This window comes from Lepus europaeus, chromosome 2 (assembly GCF_033115175.1).
Source record: "Lepus europaeus isolate LE1 chromosome 2, mLepTim1.pri, whole genome shotgun sequence".
Classification (NCBI taxonomy): Eukaryota; Metazoa; Chordata; class Mammalia; order Lagomorpha; family Leporidae; genus Lepus; species Lepus europaeus.
In genome coordinates this window covers 100,036,787-100,055,301 of record NC_084828.1, presented here as the reverse complement: position 1 = coordinate 100,055,301, position 18,515 = coordinate 100,036,787, and the positions used below count along the sequence as shown (strand labels likewise).

The 18,515-nt window shown below is 40.0% G+C and overlaps 1 protein-coding gene across 7 annotated transcripts in view; it reads right to left on the bottom strand.

The window, feature by feature from the left end:
• The window catches only part of PEX5L (peroxisomal biogenesis factor 5 like), a 198,905-nt gene that overhangs the window by 68,383 nt on the left and 112,007 nt on the right, over positions 1-18,515 (bottom strand). For 3 of the 7 annotated variants that reach the window (XM_062177741.1, XM_062177749.1, XM_062177778.1), the window contains 3 exons: positions 11,906-12,100; positions 8,356-8,479; positions 1,422-1,518 (listed from right to left, as the gene is read on the bottom strand). In XM_062177741.1, the coding sequence (XP_062033725.1) occupies positions 1,422-1,518; positions 8,356-8,479; positions 11,906-12,100 (416 nt within the window). Of the gene's footprint in view, positions 1-1,421; positions 1,519-8,355; positions 8,483-11,905; positions 12,101-18,515 lie in introns of all 7 variants that reach the window. The other 4 variants (XM_062177757.1, XM_062177773.1, XM_062177789.1 and 1 more) reach the window with 2 other exon arrangements.

Below are 18,515 nucleotides of genomic sequence, written 5' to 3'. Positions count from 1 at the left end.
TGTTTTTCTAATAAAGACTATGCATTTTCTTTTGAGAAGTTACATTTAAAAATAGCATAAGGGAAGAAAATACGCTCTCATGCTACATTTACAATTCATTAAGGTTTGCTGGGCCATTTGTTCAGGAAGTTAGCTGACTTATTTTCCAGCTGAATTCTGGGAAGAGTAAGGCCCTCTCCTGTGGAGAGCGAAGGGTTTGTCAGGGTCGCTGTTGGCAGCCTGAAGAGCTCCAGAGACTTTCCGTTTCCTCCCTGCTACCCACTGGTTGTGAGGCCATGGTGAAGTCTCACCATCTCATGGTGCCTTAGTGTCCCCCTCTGTAAATGGCAATAATAATAGAACTCACCTCTTCAACTCTGGGTCAAGATCAAGGGAGGTAACACACATTAGAGGCTCTAATCACAGCAGTCAACAACATTCGCTATACCTATTCCTCCATTTCAGCTCAGGTAAGATATTTCTCCTCTGAGTTTTCTCGTTTCACCCAGGGACCTCAAGAGACTTTCTCTTGTTCACTTCCTCACTTACTTTCCTGAAACACTTGGTCTCACCTCATATAGACTGCAGAATACACAAACAATAGAATACACTTTGTAAGAGATCCTTGTGGCTTTACATCAAGGCTGTGGCCTTGAAAAATGTTTGAGGAAATGAAAAAAGACTGCGCCTGACTTTTGCCTTCTTCTAACTATAGGAGCTGTGGTCTTATCATAGGACAGAACCAGTTAGAGACAGACTAGTTATTTTGGAATTGAGGGTCATGTGGGAGGACAGACAAGCCGGCTTCACAACCTGCGATGATTCGCATGCCCCAGGAAAATGTCTTTGACTTCATGGCTCTAGGGAGTATCTTGAAGGATCTTTAAGGTGAGGCTAATAATAACTCACAGGACTATTTAAGTATTACGTATAAAACAAGAAGCATACAGCAAAGACCCTAACACTTGGTGAGCACTCACGAACACTACCTATTATTATTATCATTGTTACTGCTAGTACTATAATAATACACTTAGCATGAAATTGACCTTTGTATTACAAGATGCTGATGTGTATGTAGTCTCTTGTTCCACAGGGTATAGATGTGAATGAATACTGAAGATGTGATTTCCTCTTCTTTGTGTTCTGTTACATAAAGAGTGCTAATATTGGAGCAGAACAGATTTTATATTTCAAAATAATGGTACAGTAAATGGTAGAACAAGGAGAAAGTGCTAAGTACACTGGGATTTCATTAACACATTTTCTAGGCAGATGTATATTTTTAAGCATTGAGACAGCCATGAGGTGAGAAAGCACATGAAATGCAAAGTTCAGAAAAATACTTCATTTTTGTGAAAAATTTAAAGAAAATATTTATGATGCATACAACATATTAGAACAGGAATTCCTTGAATAGTTCGTTTCATCAGTTTTCTTACCTGGGTTGGAGCCACTAATTCCGACTCTGAAGCTGAGTCTGAGTTGAGGGCGCTTTTCCCACCACTCAGTTCTGGCTGAGATCTGTGCTCTGAGGACCTGGAATGGAGGCACAGAGGAAATTAATGTACAACAAGAGGCAAATTCAGCCAGAAATCCAGCTAAGACAATTGATTAATTTGGGTTATTGAAAGACATCATAACAAAGCTCTCATCAGAATCCTGATGAAAAAGAGGTGCTATATTTGCTCATGTAACACTGATCACATTTGGAATTTAAGTAGCCAACAATATGCTAGGTGTTATTGTCTCTGAGAATTCAGTTACGTGCAAAAGAAAATAAATGTAATACCATTTTTTATTACAGAACATTTTGCTTTATTAAAAACACTATGCAGCTGGTACTGTGACGCAGTGGGTTAAAGCTCCGGTCTGCAGTTTTGGCATCTCTTATGTTCTCCAGTTCAAATCCCGGCTGCTCCACTTTCAATCCAACTCCCTGTTAACGTGCCTGGGAAAGCAGCAAAAGATAGCCCAAGTGCTTGGGGCCCTGGGCCCGCGTGGGAGACCCAAAAGAAGCTCTTGGCTCCTGGCTTTGGATCAGCCCAGCTCTGGCTGTTGTGGACATTTGGGGAGTGAACCAGCAGATGGAAAATATTCTCTCTCTCTCTCTCCGCCTCTGCTTCTCTGTAACTCTGCCTTTCAAATAAGTAAATAAATCTTTAAAAAATATTGTGTTTTTTGGGGGGAGTGGAACCTACATACTCAGGTGCAATTTCATCTTTATATAGAATTTGAAAATGAGGGAGATAGGTGAGGGCAATAGGAGATTGAAATAGGACCTTGCCCTTTAGCAAGTTTCAATAATAAGAGGGGCCAGATTTTCTTATGGGCATCCACAGATAGTTTTAAACTATTCCATTACTTGATGCTGAATGGTTGAGAAAACCAGAAAAGGTTACGTGTAAAGCCAGAGATTTTAAGTTAACTATCATCTGCATAATATATTGAATACATTGACATTCAAGGGTACTTCAAAAAGTTCTTTGAAAATGTACATTATTTTATTTTATTTTTTTGCAAAGAAACCTTTTATTTAAGGAATGCAAACTTCATGCATTTCATAAGTACAACCTTAAGAATATAGTGATTCTTCCTACCATACCTGCCCTCCCACCCCTCCTCCTCCTCTCTCTCCCATTTCCAGTCCCATTTTCTACTAAGATACATTTTTTTTTTTAACTTTTATTTAATGAATATAAATTTCCAGTGTACAGCTTATGGATTACAATGGCTTCCCCCCCCCAATAACTTCCCTCCCACCCGCAACCCTCCCCCCTCCCGCTCCCTCTCCCCTTCCATTTGCATCAAGATTCATTTTCAATTCTCTTTATATACAGAAGATCAATTTAGTATAAAGATTTCAACAGTTTGCACCCACATAGAAACACAAAGTGAAACATACTGTTTGAGTACTAGTTATAGCATTAAATCACAATGTACAGCACATTAAGGACAGAGATCCCACATGAGGAGCAAGTGCACAGTGGCTCCTGTTGTTGACCCAACAAATTGACACTCTAGTTTATGGCGCCAGTAACCATCCTAGGCTGTCGTCATGAGTTGCCAAGGCTATGGAAGACTTCCAAGTTTGCCGACTCTGATCATATTTAGACAAGGTCATAAAAGACAGAGTGAGGATAGTAACCAATGATCCTAAGAGTGGCATTTACCAGGTTTGAACAATTATACAGCATTAAGTGGGGAAGAGGACCATCAGTACACACATGTTGGGAGTAGAGCCATTGGTGGTAGAGTAGAGGTTATGATTACAAAGGAATGAGGCCCAAGTGCACTAGACAGGGCCTAGAACAAAGGACAGAGTCATTATTAGAGGAGCTAAGAAAGGTGCTGTCTAAGCTACAATTAAGTTTTCTGATTGAGAGGCAAATAGAACCTGATAGAAGGGGCTTGATAATAATCTGGTGGGCTTTAGGCCTTGTAAATTCAGAGGCCCAGACCTATCTATCTCTTCACATGGGGTATATCCTAAGGGAGGTATGAACCTCCTAGGGGAAGGCACTCTGTTGACTTTCATTACTTGGCTGGCCTGGGAGGAGAGCTGGCCAGGTAAAGGCAGGTGGCATCTCTAACAAGAAATTTACAGTTCTGCCTGCAATGTTGCTGACCCTACTTGACCATCCCCTCAGCTGCAGTGGTCACTTTGGAAGTTGGGCTGAGTGAAGGGCTTTTCAGCTTAGAGCCAATAAGATCTGTGGCTCTGACCTGGGCATCCTTCGACTCCAGGGCAGGTCCATTACCAGTGATCCAACTCTTGGCAGAGCTGCCAGGGCTCTTCACAAGCTGACTTCTGCTGAAGCCCAGGCTTACCACATTGAAAGCCACTGCAGTGGACTGGCCTGTTGGGTCTCCTTGAGGGCAGATCACTGTACAGATCAGCCATTAATAGGCCTGCCACCCATTGCTTCTGATGCCGAGCTTTCTTTTCCTCCTGGTTTGTGTTAAAGCAGACCAGAGGATGCAAGTCAAGGGAGTGCCCGTTTCCCATCTCTAATCTTCGGTGGCCTGAACTACAAGTCTATAGTCACAGGCATGTTCTGTAGTAGTTTTTCTAAGGTAGACAATGCCCATGAGGAAAATTATATTCTCACTTTAAAACTTCCTTTTCCCTTTGGTCTGAAAGGGAGGTTTTTTCTACTTACTGTATACTTCGCTGATGGCGAAGTGAATCTAGCTATGAGATTATTATTTGAGTTCTTATTTTGGCTATGCTATTGCAGAAAAATGTTAGCCATCTCTTTTATAAGGTCTAAAGATTAAATTGTGCATCCTACAGATTCCTTCATAATAGAATTAGTTTCCTACCTTGAAGAGAATAGAGAAATGAAAGAACAAGTTGGGCTTCGAATAGAGAAATGAGGGAGCAAGTCCTAGATCGCTTGCTGACAATAGCAATATCACATGAATACTTAGCAAACCGTTTCAACCATTAGATAACAACTTAAGAAAACATTTACCAGAAGGTCCAATGCCTTCTATAAATTTTAAGAATCATGCATTTGAAAACACCTCTTAAATATCTAACATGGTGTAGTTTGTTTAGCCAGTAAACTTAAGCACAACCATCTAAAATGTTTTTAGTTTCTTTCTACCAACAAGTCTAAAACATATGATACACAGATTCAGGTCCCACAAATTAAAATATATCTTTGATTGATTTTAGCAGCTTAAATTTATGGACAATCTTATCTATAAGCCATTTAAAATAAAACTCTTAATAAAATTTCCCCATGTGGACATACAATATGTACACACATATAATATAGTATAATAGACCAATACATCAATTTTAATAATAGCTTTTAAAATCTTTAACTCTTTTTGTCGATTGCCAATTGATTTGAATTGCTTTTTGTTTTTAGTAACCTCAGTTAACCATACTTTCTCTCAGTTGGTACTGTTAATACATTATTGGCTTCATCTGTTTACAGAGCCATCCCAAAGTACTGAATACAATAAAAGTGGCTGGAAAAAGTCCATAGGAACCTATAGGAGGACAGCTAAACACAGAACCAACAACGCTTTAGTTTTATGAGCAGCAGATATTCAAATTTTTGAAAAAAGCACATATTTAAATAACCCATTGCTCTTAATAAAAATTCAGCTGTTTTTGAACAATTAGAATTTAACAGACATCAAGAGAACATAATAGATTACTTTAACACATTGCTTTAACAGAGCATCAGAGTTTAATTCTATGTCAAAGAGAAATTGAGCTTCCTGTGATCTTTTGCTGTGAGGTTTCCTTCCTTTACCTTCTTTCATATTGGTGACCATGTTTCTGTGTTTCTGTGTGTAACACATCTTTAAGCATCTTTTGCAGGGCAGGATGAGTGGCAACAAATTCTTTCAGTTTCTGTTTGCTGTGAAAAGTCTTAATTTCACCTTCATTCACAAATGAGAGCTTTGCAGGATATAGTATTCTGGGCTGGCAGTTTTTCTCTCTTAGTACCTGGGCTATGTCTCGCCATTCCCTTCTAGCTTGTAGGGTTTCTGATGAGAAGTCTGTTGTGAGTCTAATTGGAGATCCTCTAAGAGTGATCCGACGTTTCTCTCTTGCACCTTTTAGGATCTTTTCTTTATGTTTCACTGTGGTGAGTTTGATTACAACATGTCGTGGTGAGGATCTCTTTTGGTCATGTTTATTAGGGGTTCTATAAGCTTCCTGTACTAAGATGCCTCTGTCCTTCTCCAAACCTGGGAAATTTTCTGCTAGTATCTCACTGAAAATGCCTTCTAATCCTTTCTCCCTCTCCATGCCTTCAGGAACTCCTAGAACCCGAATGTTGGGTTTTTTAATAGTATCCTGTAAATTCCTGACAATATTTTTTAGATTTCTAATTTCTTCTTCTTTTCTTTGGTTTGCCTGTTTCCTTTCCTGTTCTCTGTCTTCTAAGTCTGATATTCTCTCTTCTGCTTCGCCCATTCTGTTTTTAAGGCTCTCTAATGTGTTTGTCATTTGATCTATTGAACTCTTCATTTCATTATGATTTCTAGTCACTATCAGAGTTTCTTGTTCCACTAGTTGTTTCATTTCATTTTGATTCCTCCTTAATATTTCACTTTCACGAGAGAGATTTTCTATCTTGTCCATTAAGGATTTCTGTAGTTCAAGAATTTGTTTTTGAGAACTTCTTAATGTTCTTATCAATTTTTTGAGATCTGCTTCTTGCATTTCTTCGATCTTATCATCTTCATAATCTTGAATTGGGGTGTCTTTTTCATTTGGGGGTGTCTTAGTTTCTTCCTTGTTCTTGTTAGCTTGGTTTTTGCGTTTGTTGTTTGGCATGTTGGAGATATTTGGTTTCTTCACTGTGGTGTTTTTTCTTGTTACACTATGGCTCTATATTAAGTGGACTGTCTGCTTTCAGTGGAGCCTTAGAGGCTTGAGATGAGTGTGGACTGAGAGCTGTGTTTGGTTCCTCAGGGTTGAGGGTGTGTCAAGGATGACACTCCCAGGTTAGGTGTGGTAAATCTCTCTTTCTTTTTTTGATTTAAAAGGGAAGTAATTCCGCACAGCTGAACGTAATTGGAGGTAGTTAGCAGGCAAATGATATACCCACAGGAGCCAGAGATCGGAAGCTCTTTCCCAAGGACCACACAGGGAATCTCTGCTGCCCTCAGTGTGGGCTCCAATTCTCCTGCAGTCTCCCACTGGGTTGCCAAGTTAGATGCTAATCTCCAGTTATTTCACCCCTCCCCCCAGAGTCAGGTTTTTCTGCTAAGCTCAGGGCCAGTGCAGACCTGAGGTCGCCCTGCTTATGACGTATGTCCAAAATGGCGCCTGCTCTGTCTTGCTCGCCTGTGAGAGGTGAGCGGAGAGAGAGAAACTTGTGTCCGTATCAGTCACTTTTTTTATTTTTTTTTTCTCTCTCTTCTAGTTAGCCTGGTGAACTTTTCCCCACGGAGTTTCAAGCCTCGTTCCCTCTAGCCTCCTCTTTCCGCTTGCCTGCTGGTATCTCGGGCTATGGAGGTTCGGCTCACCTCGCGTTCCAGCGCTGGCGCGTTGAGTCTGCCGCTGGTGTCCCGAACTTGGGCTCCCACGCTCTCCACGCAGGTCCACTGTGAATCACTAGTTCCGGAAGAGTTTCCTCTGCTGTTTCATCCCCTACTCTTCCTTGACACTGCCGTATCTCCACTTATATTAAACTTTCTCTCCCCCCGGACTAAGTGTGCTTCCTGCCTATTCCGCCATCTTGCCGCCTCCAATCCCACATTTTCAATTAACTTTATACGCAGAAGACCAACTCTATACTAAGTAAAGAGTTCAATAATTGGCACGAAAATAAAAATAAAAACTTCCTCAACAGTCGAGACAAGTGTTGTTCAAAGTCATTGCATCTTGAAGTTACTTTCACTTTATTATTTTTGAGAAACTTAATTAACTTTAAAGTAACACCCACATCTTTTGTGAGCACTTAGACATAACTATACCTTATGAGATATAAGAATATCCTACATCTAATACATTAAAAGAAAGTAAGTCCTTGAGAATAAGTTTTATCATTAATTAAGGAAGCAGCTATGAAAACATGCAACAGAGTTAGACACTTAGGCATAACTAAAACTTATGAGACATACCAATATCCTTCACTTGATACACTAAAATGAAATAAACCTTGGAGAACAAGTTTTACTGTTAACTCTCATAATACAACTGTTTGAGGACATGGGTCCTGCATAAGAATTTAGTGCACAGTGACTCCTGTTGTGATCATCTGAGGCTCTTGACATGAGCTGCCTAGGCTATGGAAGCCTTTCGAATCCACAAACTCTGTCAGTATTTAGAAAAGGCCATAAGGAAAGAAGTTCTCTCATCCCTTCAGAGAAAAGTACCTCCTTCTTTGATGACCACTTCTTTCCACTGGGGTCTTACCCACTGAGATCTTTCATGTAGGACATTTTTTGCCTAAGTGTCTCAGCTTTCCATGCCTGAAATGCTCTTCTGGGCTTTTCAGGCAGACCAGAAAAGTGATTGTTATTCTATGAGTCTGCTGTATAATGTACATTATCTTTTAATCACATTCTCCATGAACTTTTGAAGTTTACTTGTACATCTCTATGAATACACATGTGTACCTATTTTGACACATCAGCTTGGTTACACATTCAGAAAATTATCAACAAATGTTAAATCATGGACCTCCTCAAATCCTTCTCAACTACATTTGCTTAATTTCTGATAATCCAGTTGAAACAATTTAGAATTTATAGAGGTCACAATAATTAATATTGCTAAATAGAGAATTATACTTGACACCAAGTATTTGGACCGACTGAACTCACTGGCTCTTTCAGGATATGGAGAGGAATACCCATAAAACAGGCACATTTCCAGGTATCACAATGTCTCACCATAAGAGCTCTTTTGATCCAGTTCTGGATGAGCATGACTTTCTCTCTGCCATTGGATGACCCTTGCTATTTCGATCTCCATGAAACTTCACATCATCCCACTTTTCCAGTTGAGTTTGAATGTCTGCTAAGGAGGAATGGGCACAGGGTTCAGGGAGAGCATGAGGTGCAGAGAGAAAAGAGACATTTATTGACTGAGAAGTTTTCTCCAAGTGAACTTTACTCAAACGAAGTCTTCAAACTCCCAGTCCAATTTTTATCTTTTCAGTGTAGGCTGAAAATTAATTAACGTCTGTGCAGCTAAATAAAAATGGGATTTGTTAAGATAAATCAGGCTGCTTTTACAGTTAAAGCATCAACTTGTTTATTTTAATTTATTTGTATAGCTATGGGATCTGATGTAGAATGTGCACGTGGAGTACTCTCCTCTCAGTCTCCATGAAGCACATAGCTTCTTAAGGGGGAAACTTCTGGCACATGTCAACCGGAAACTCTTGTTTAAAAATATGAGCTCTGATGTTAAAATGAGGTGGGAAGAAACCAGAACATTTTCACAGCTTTTTAACAGACTACTTCACTTTTCACCAAAGGAGGGAATTTATAATGGGGAATAGAGAGAAAGGAAGCTACGAAGAAAGCCAAGAGAATGGCAGAACCGCTTTCTCCCTGAGGCTTAAATCTTACAGATAAGGAATTGGCTAGGTTTTCTCTCATTAACAGGTGTGTAACTGTGAAGAAATCACTTATACAATCTTGCGGTCCACATTGTTTTCATTAGTGTAAAGGTAGGTCTGCAGTTGGTATCCTCCAAGGTCTTTTTCTCCCTTCTTTTAAAACACTGTGCTAAATTTTATATGTATAAGTCTGTATCTATATCTATATAACAAATTTTACCATTTTAGCCATTTAAAAGTGCATGATGCAGTGGCAATTTATACCTTCAACTGTCACCACCATGTGTCTCCAAAACTTTCTCAACTTCTTACACTGAAATTCTGTACCCATCAAACAATAACTCTCTATCCTGTGTCCTAAATCCCTTTAGTTTCTACTCTACTTTCTTCTATCTATGAACTTGACTGCTCTAATTACCTCATAGGAGTGACTGCACATAATATTCATTCTTTTGCATCTGGCTTATTTTACTTAGCATAATATCCCCCAAATTAATCCATGTTATAGCAAGTATCAGGAATTGTTTATTTTTAAACAATAAATAATAACATTTCATTATATGTGTAAATAATAACAATTCATTATACGTGTAAACCACATTTTGTCTATCCATTCATTGTTGTTTCTACCTCTGACTGTTATGAATGACACTGCTGTTCTCCAAGGTGCTTTTAAACTAAGTATTTTTACAACCTCTTCAAATGCATCTCAGAAGCAGAGAAAAAAAATGTTCATTCATATGCTCATTGTGGTACATTGTAATATTTTGAGTAAAATATCCTTAAATAATCATGTACATTTCATTTACTCATTTGTAAAATTGAATGAAGTGAGAGCACACGAATGGTGAGGAAATAGTAGAGTTAGGTATAAAATCTTCCTCCAAATAAAGACCTCAAAGAGGGAGACGGCAGGGTAGGGAGGATCCTGTGTTTCCAACTGTTCTGAACAACGGTTTGTTCTCTTCCCTTTCTCTGCCTCTGTTATACGATGGTCTCATGCATATCTCATGATTGCAATATACATTCAGAGGCTTCTGACTCCTAAATTTCCATGTCCTGCTCAGCTGCTTCTCCTCAGTTCTAGGCCTACATACCCAACTGTCTGTTGGATGAATCCGCAGTAAAGTCTCACAGTTTTCTCAACTACAACAGGTGCAAAGTGGAACTCAATGGTTTCTACCTTGGCTTTCTGCTTCACTCTTTCCTCTCTTGTATCCTCCATCACAGAGGTAGATGCATTATTTATGTCACTCATGCCCACATACACACATTCATTCATTGCCCAAGTCTTAATTTTTTTCTGAATCTGACTCTACCTGGTGATCCCATTTATCACTACTGGATTTCTGTATTGGTTTCTCTGCCTTAATTCCTTCTTCACACATCCACCAGAAAAGGATTTTTGCAAAACAGAATCTGTTGTTGTAATTTCTTGGAGTTAAACCCTTCAAACTTCACCCTTTCTCCCCCAATCCTGAGTACATGCTATCCAAGGAGTCCCATTATCTAACTACTGGTCAGATCACTATGCCACCGACCTTTGATACCACTGCAGCACTTGCATTTACTTGGGAAGACATCTTCCTGTGTTTAACAGTCTATTTGTGTGTGACTCCCTTTTCCTTCTACATCAGGAATGCCCTGCTCCGTCATCCCCACATCTCTCTTGGTCCATCTTTTTTTTCATCTGACAAATTCCTACCCATCCCTTAAGACTGTTCATGCAGTAACTTCTATGAGACACCTTTTCCATCTCTCTGGCTGGGTAGTAACAGTATAGGATTCCATTTTCTGCAGCATAGAGTTGATATTTTATTATAATCATTTAGTAATTTTTATATCTCCCCAGTAGACTGTAAGTTAGTTAAGGGGCAGAGAGCTTATATTGTTTATCTTTGTATTCTTAACAGATAGTATTTACCTGCAGCACAGTAAGCACTCAGAGGAACATTTACTGTACAAATGAATAAATTAATTTATGACCATGTAATACATATATATCACAATGGTAAGTGATTTTTCATATATATAGTCTATTTATTCTTCACAAGCTCATGGGCAGGTTACTAATATGCTCATTTTATGGACATATCTATTCCCACATAAACACACACACACCAGTGAGTCATAGCCAGGATATTCGCCTTGGCTTTCTGAAATACTTGGCTCCTTACTGTCTTCAGAGGAAGGAGATCTTTATTTGACTGGTTCTGTGAGCTGATGTGTAAGCTTTCCTTTCTCAGGAGGGTGTAGAGGATAAGCTTGGAAGTAAACTAGAGCTAGACTCAAATTCCAAACTGTGAGAGTTTGGGCAAGTTATTAAATTTTAAAGCCTGGTTCACCACACATGTATATTAAAGAGTTGTGATGATTTAATGGGGTGATCTATGCAAACCATGGAGCAGAGCCCCTGGAAATTGTGACAGTACTAACGGCTGTTATCATTGTGTTGCCTGTCTTCCCAATCGTGTTGTGAACTATTGCTTGGTCTCGTGTCCTCAGGCCTTGCATCACAGTTGTTTACTCACACATTTTTCTCTCCTGCACTAGAATGAGTGCCCCTAGAAAGCAAAGTTCACATTTTATTTGTATTTGTGACCCCAGTGACTAACAAGGTGCCTGGTATCTATCGAGCTCAACAGGTGTCAGTTGAATCAGTAAGTGAACAAATCAACATGAGTTATACAAACTTGAGCTCCCCAATGGCTATGCAATCAAAGCACAGAATAAGCTATGTCCTGCCCAGGTTCCTACATGTAATTCATCTTTTGTACTCCTTTGTTCACTGTTTTAATGCCATTTGCAGAAAGTCCCTGTTATTTCAACCCCAGCAGGGCAAGGTTGAGCAGCAGCAGTGCAAGCTATTGCCTTACCTAAATCTAAGGATGACGTCTCGGGAGCCCGGAGAGGTTGGCCTCTTTGCTCAGCATCTGCACTGATGAGGTCAGGTCCGTCAGCCTTTTTCTTGAGGGATGAAGTTTTTGATGAAGGCTCTGACTTCTTGCCTTTGGTTTGGGTTTGAGAGACTGGTTCACTCAGGTCAAGGAGATCTAAGCCTGTGGTCAATACTATCAGAAATGGAAAAGGTTAAGATAAGCCCTTTTTCTGCTTTGCAATTATTTTTCAAAAATTGATTTTAGTTGAGTACAGAAGGATTTTGTGTTTGTAGGACAGGATAGAAACACCTACTTAACTCATCATTGATTTATAGAGGCAGTTTCTTAAGGATGGGCATTTTATAGAGAAGATGGTACTTGGGATGCCCACATCTGTATATTGAAGTGCCTAGGTTCAGGTCCTGGCTCTGCTTCTGATACCAGCTTCCTGATAATGAGCACTGTGGGAGGCAGCAAGTGATTGCTCAAGTATTTGCTCCCTGCCACCCATATGGGAGACCCAGATTGAGTTCCCAGCTCCTGGTTTAGGCCTGGTCTAGTCCTTGGCTATTGTTGGCATTTGGGCAGTGAATCAGCACATGGGAGAGCTCTGTCTCACTCTGTTTTTCAAATAAATAAATAAAAAATTTTGAAGAAGTAAATTAAAAAAAATGACACTAGTTAAAATGCTTGGGTCCATTATTGGAGTGCCTAGATTTGACATCTGGCTTTGGTTCCTGATTGCAGCTTCCTATCAGTGCATGGGAGACAACAGCAATGGCTGAAGTGATGGAGTGCCTGCTACCCACTTGGGAGACCTAGATTGAATGCCTGACCCCCTTATTCTGGATCCCATGGCCGTTGTGGGCATTTCAAGAGTGAACATGTAGATAGAACATATCTCCCTCTGTCTCTATGCTGCTGAAATAAATAAATGAATAAATAATTTTAAAAAGATAGTGTGTTAGACTGAGAAGCTTGCTGCATGCTTCCATATATTTGGTAAGAAGCAAACCAGGAAAAAGGGACTTAGATCAGCCTCAGCAGTGATGAAGCTTGGATAAAATGAAAATAAAATTGAATCTGAGTTCATGTACTGTGTACTGTTTTGCTTGAAAATTTATTTTGGATTGTGATTTTCCAAAGGATGGTCAATCTATCATATTCAGGGATTTAGTGACATTTCTGAATGTCTTTGTGTTTTGGTTTTAAGTGATCAAGTATATGAGGCATAAAGGAATGCTGTTAATAATCTTTTATTTAATTAAGTAATTCAATCAGAGAATGACATGCTGTTTGGTCTCACACTGGAGAAGTATTTTATAACCCATAGTTGATGAATAGGTGTACACGTTACTGCCTTTGCTGTTTAATAAGCAAACTTAAATTTCAATATAACAAAGTATAAAACAGTTACATTTTTGCTTCCTAGCAGATTGCTTATAGTGTACTAAATATTCTAACTAAGGCACAAATAATAAATAATTCGTTCAAATGCAAACTAGGAAAATGAGATTAAAAAGGCAAGCTTTGCAATCTTCAAGGTTGCTTTTACTGTGCAAGTAAAAGTGACTAGCTCATTGTGAGAGGTAGAGCATTCACATGAGACAAGGTCCCTCCAACCCCACCTGTCCACCAACCCCTGCTGGTTCCTCTGGTTTCTGAGCAGGCCTTGAGGCTCCCTGACCTAGGCTCTCTTCACCTCCGTAGCTTAGGGAAGCTGAAGAAGGAACAGACAAAGAAACTCCTTGCAGTAACCTTCTCTGGTATAGTCTAAGCAGTAATTGCATCACTTTTTTTCAAGGACCCACTTTTTCTGCAGGTGGGGAACCGATTTTTGTTGATGTCTCACCACTCTTCCATCTATTTCTGCCTTGCACTCAAGGCAGGGTCAGGGCTCAGCGGTACTTGCAATCAGGATTTCTCTAGTACTGCACTGCCTGAACGGCTGGATGGCCCTTCTGGGAGCGTTAGTGCTGCATCAGACTTTAATCTTTTAAGATTATGAATGTATTTATTTATTCTCTAGAAAGGCATAGAGGAAGATAAGGTCAGATTGAGAGAGGGAGAAAGAGAAAAAAATGGGGGGTGGGGAAGAGATGAGAGAGAGAGAGAGAGAGAGAGAGAGAGAGAGATTTTTTTCCATTTTTTGGTTCACTCCCCAAGTGCTCACAACAACCAGGGATGGGCCAGGACCCCAGTAGCTTGTAATTCAGTCTCAGTCTCCCACATGAGTGGCAGGGATCCAAGCACTTGGTCCATAATCCGATGCTTCCTGGGCTATTCATTAGCAAGAAGTTGTATCAGATAAAGAACTAGGACTTGAAACTAGCACTCTGTTATGGGCTGCAGGTGTCTCAGAGTCTTAACCGCTGCACCTAACAACCACCCTAGGCTTTAGTCTTAATAAACATTTTACTTTCTGATTGCAATTCCAAGTCACAGTGTCAGACATTGTTGGTGAAGTAGGAACATCTGGTTCTACCTCTGCTTAGCTGTGTGACTTAAGGAAAGTTTCTTAGCCTTTCTGAGCTTCAGCTTCCTCATTTGAAAAATGGAGAATTCATAGCCTGTCTTTTAGATGTAAGATAAGGATTAAATGATCTGACAAGTGTAAAATGCTGGGCATAAAATAGGAACTCAGTAGACATTATTTCTATTCTTTACTGCCCACTCTGTGAAGTTAATCTTTCCTTTTCTTTATATTGGTCTTCAATTTTCCCCATTCCTTTCTATCTTGGTCAAGAATCAGATGAACACACTGACAGAAAGAGAAGGCACTAATGGGAACACACAAAGACACTGATTCTCAGCGGATCCTACGGGGCAAAAGTATCATAAACAGCCTGGGATCTTCTGTGGCTCTCAGCTGAGTCTCGCAGAGGAGTGAGAGCCACTTGCCAAGGTGCTCCGAGGCGTGAGAGGCACTTTGTGGCCGGCAGGCGCTGGAGAAGTGGCTTTCAGAACCAAGTCACTCGGCTTTCTGTCTACAATTTTAGGATGGCAGGCAGCCAAGACAGGCTAGGATGCCACACACTTCATATCCCTTGAAAGTTTAAATAGAAATTTCCAGACCACTGTTCTGTTGGCAAGGATTCCTGGCCCAATATGATTTCCTTGCAGCAGAATGAAGGAGGTGGATGACGGTCTCTGGAATGCCATATATGATTTTTTACTAATTGTACAAACGCTTAAGAATCAACCACTTGCCCTGGACTTCTTTTGGAAACAAATGATATGGGAATTGTCTGCTTGTATATAATAAGTGCATTTCTTACAGAGCAATAACTGCTAAGTGCTAATTTAATTCTGCATGTGCTTCACAGTATTCAGAATAAAGGAATTTCTGAAAGAGTGAATTGTGAGTTCAAACTTGGCTCAGTAATGGTTCTTCCCCCTGCAAAGAGTCCCGGACGGACGCTGCCTGTGTTTGTTTTGAGCTCTCTATCCCTTTGTACTTTTCTCTGCAAATGTAAAGCGAATGCTTGGCACACACAAGAGGCATTGGTTTTTACCCAGCTGATGAAGGAGGAGGCTTGGAGGGCGAACGGAAAGCTTTGAAGCTGAGACAGTCCCTGGGGACCCAAATTTCAAAAGCAGAGAGGGAGTAAGGCAGCTTTTCCGTCTTCAAGGAAGACAAATTTCATTTTAGCATGTGTGTGCATGCACAAATGTGTATAAGTACATGTAGGGTCGATAAAATATCTTTCAGTTATAATCTCATTTTCACCATGCAGACCTCTCTACCTGGACCACATGTCAGTCATCGGCTGTGGGATCCCATTGCCTAGAGGGTTCCGTTTACTTCTGGGTGCTGTAACAGCTTGACTCCCAGCTCTGTGGCGGCTCAACAGATCTGTTTCCCAGTCACCCATTGTAGCGCTTTGTTCTATCTTAGTCACTTTAGTGTCTCTGATCCACTTTAGTGTCTTTATGCTATGGAGCTGCTGTGCATAAAATAAGGCAGCACCCATCAGTGGTTAAGATAGTCTGGATTCAAACCCTGACCTTGTCATGTATTGGCTGTGTGACTTTGGGAAAGCTACTTAGTCTCTCTCTAAGCCTGTTTCTCCTTGTCCAAAAAAAGGGCACAACTCGAGTTCCCAGAGTGAAGCATTGAATGAGGTGTTTAACTAAAGCCCTTCCAACAGTGTTAGGAGCATAATAATAATTCAAATAATTATTCATTATTACTAGGGTACTCTACTGAAGGCATTCATGTTCGAGGCAGTCCTAGACACACGAGAATGGAAATGAGTCCAAAAATTATTTATTGAGCATATACAATATTCTAAGTGTTTATGAATGCCTCGTTTAACCCATATAACATCTCTGTGAAAAAGATTCTAATACTCTAATTTGACATGTGAGAAATGGGGGACTTGGAGATATTAAGTAACATGTCCACAGCCATGCAGCAGGAGTGGTAGAATAATGCCCCCTCCCCTGGATGCTAGTGGATATGTGACCGTGACATGTCACACAGCAAAAAGGATTTTGCAGATGTAATTAAGCTAAGGATTTTGAGATGGGGAAATTAATCTGGATTATCCTTGTGGGCCAAATATAATTATAAGTATTCTTGTAAGAGGGAGTCAGGAGGGTCAGAGTCACAGAAGGGGACGTGAGGATGGAAATTGAGGGGAGAAAAGGAGACGGGGGGGGGGATAGGGAGAGAGAGAGAGAGAGAGAGAGAGAGAGAGAGAGAGAGAGAGAGAGAGAGGCTGGTTCTGAGGATGAAGGCTTGGAGATGGCTTTAGAGATGGAGGAAGGACCTATAAGCCAATGAACTATGGCTGCTCTCTTCATTTTAGGATTTGTGACTTCCAGAACTTGAGGCTAGTGAATTTGTGCTGTTAAAAGCCAGTGAATTTGTGATAATTTGTTTCAGCTGAGGCAGCTGGTGTTATAGTGTCCATGCAAGGCTTCAAATAGAGGTCCTTCCTGCCAAAGCCTGTGTTCTCTGCTCCTCTCTGGACCTTGTGTGAACCTGAGGCAGTGAGCTGATTCCACACGGTGTTCACGCTTAGCTCCTGATTATTGGGCACGCTGGGTAGGCTGAGGCATGATTTACATCACTGGCAACCTCAGCACCACTGTTTTTGTTGACCTAATTCTATTGGGTGGAATTTCCTCAAGAGGGAAGATAATACATCACCAAAGCATTTGTTTCCAACTATTCAAGAACACCTGACTGAGACTGCAGCCTACTGAGCTGGAAGGCTCCCACAGGGCGCTGGAAATGTATATACATAGTTGATGACCTGGGCCCTGGGAAGTGAGGCTGCTTGAATCAGGTAGAGTAAAGCGCAACTGTTAGGAAGGCCTGTCTTGGCCCTTTGGTTGCAAGCACAGTACCGTTAATGCCACTACAGGTTAAGGTGCATCAGGTTTGAGTGACTTTCTCTTCACAGACTGGTCGTTGGGGCAACCTTGACTAGTACAGGCAGTGAATATAGCCTCAGGGAGCTGCTGGGGCCTCTGTTCTGCTTTGTACTCTACCCTGGCATCTCAGGAGGTTTAGTCGGCATTCTCTAACATAGTGGCTACAAAGCTAAGTCCTTTAGGTACAATTTTGCTAGGGTGTCAAATAGGTAAATTAGATGTAACTGATTCAATCAACCTTCCAGTTTTATTGGGAATATGCAATTAAAACTATTTCTCAAATTTCTATCTCTCTCAAGAGGCATGCTATTAAGCTCATGGCCACTTGGATTTCATAAAAGATAAATTTTGCAAATATGCTAATTTTATAGCTACGATGTTTCATTAGCTGGCAGTGGCAGGATTGTGAATGTTGTTAAGTATAGCTTTTTCTGTATAGGTACATATTTTCTAATATAGATTCATATTATCTGCATTTGAAGGAATGAGATTACATGTTTTTGAAACTGTGAAAAGTGTTTCTTCTATAGTAACTGTTCATTATGGCTGAATCTTGTGGATAAAATGTTTTTAGATGATGCATGATAAATGAAAACCAAGGACCCTCTGCTTTTTTGCTCCTTAGAAAAGAATCCATCCTGATTTAGACATTTATTAGATTTACTGGGACATCACAGAGCAATGAGTTGTTGCTACACATTTTATAGTATTGCTGGTGCCATAATAGTCACTGTCTTAAAATATCTATTGACTAGTTTCAGGGCATTTGTTATATAAAGTTGCATAATCCAGATTTATTTGCCATTTTGAAATCAGTAATATTAACTATTAGCTTACCTGCCACCTAGGGATTAAGTTTAAGAAGGCTAAGGAATTAGTTGACTACCTGAACTATAGATGAATTAAAGAGAATTTAGGATGTTAATGGAGAAAAAGGGAAACATCTTTACTGATCAGTTTGAATCTATTTATTTATAATTATTGCATGACAAAAATTCATCTTAATGGAGAAACATGGAGAGTGCAATAAAGATCACTGATACACTGAAGAAAAAAGATAACTTAGAACTTCTATGAGGCAAAATATACAAACTTTTAGAGTTTTTAGGGAAAAAATCCCATTATATAACTGGCTTTAAGAAAAGATAATACTTGTAGTTCCTATATTGTTTATTATGTGCTGATTTGCAAAGGGTCTTCAAAAAGTTCATGGAAAGCATCT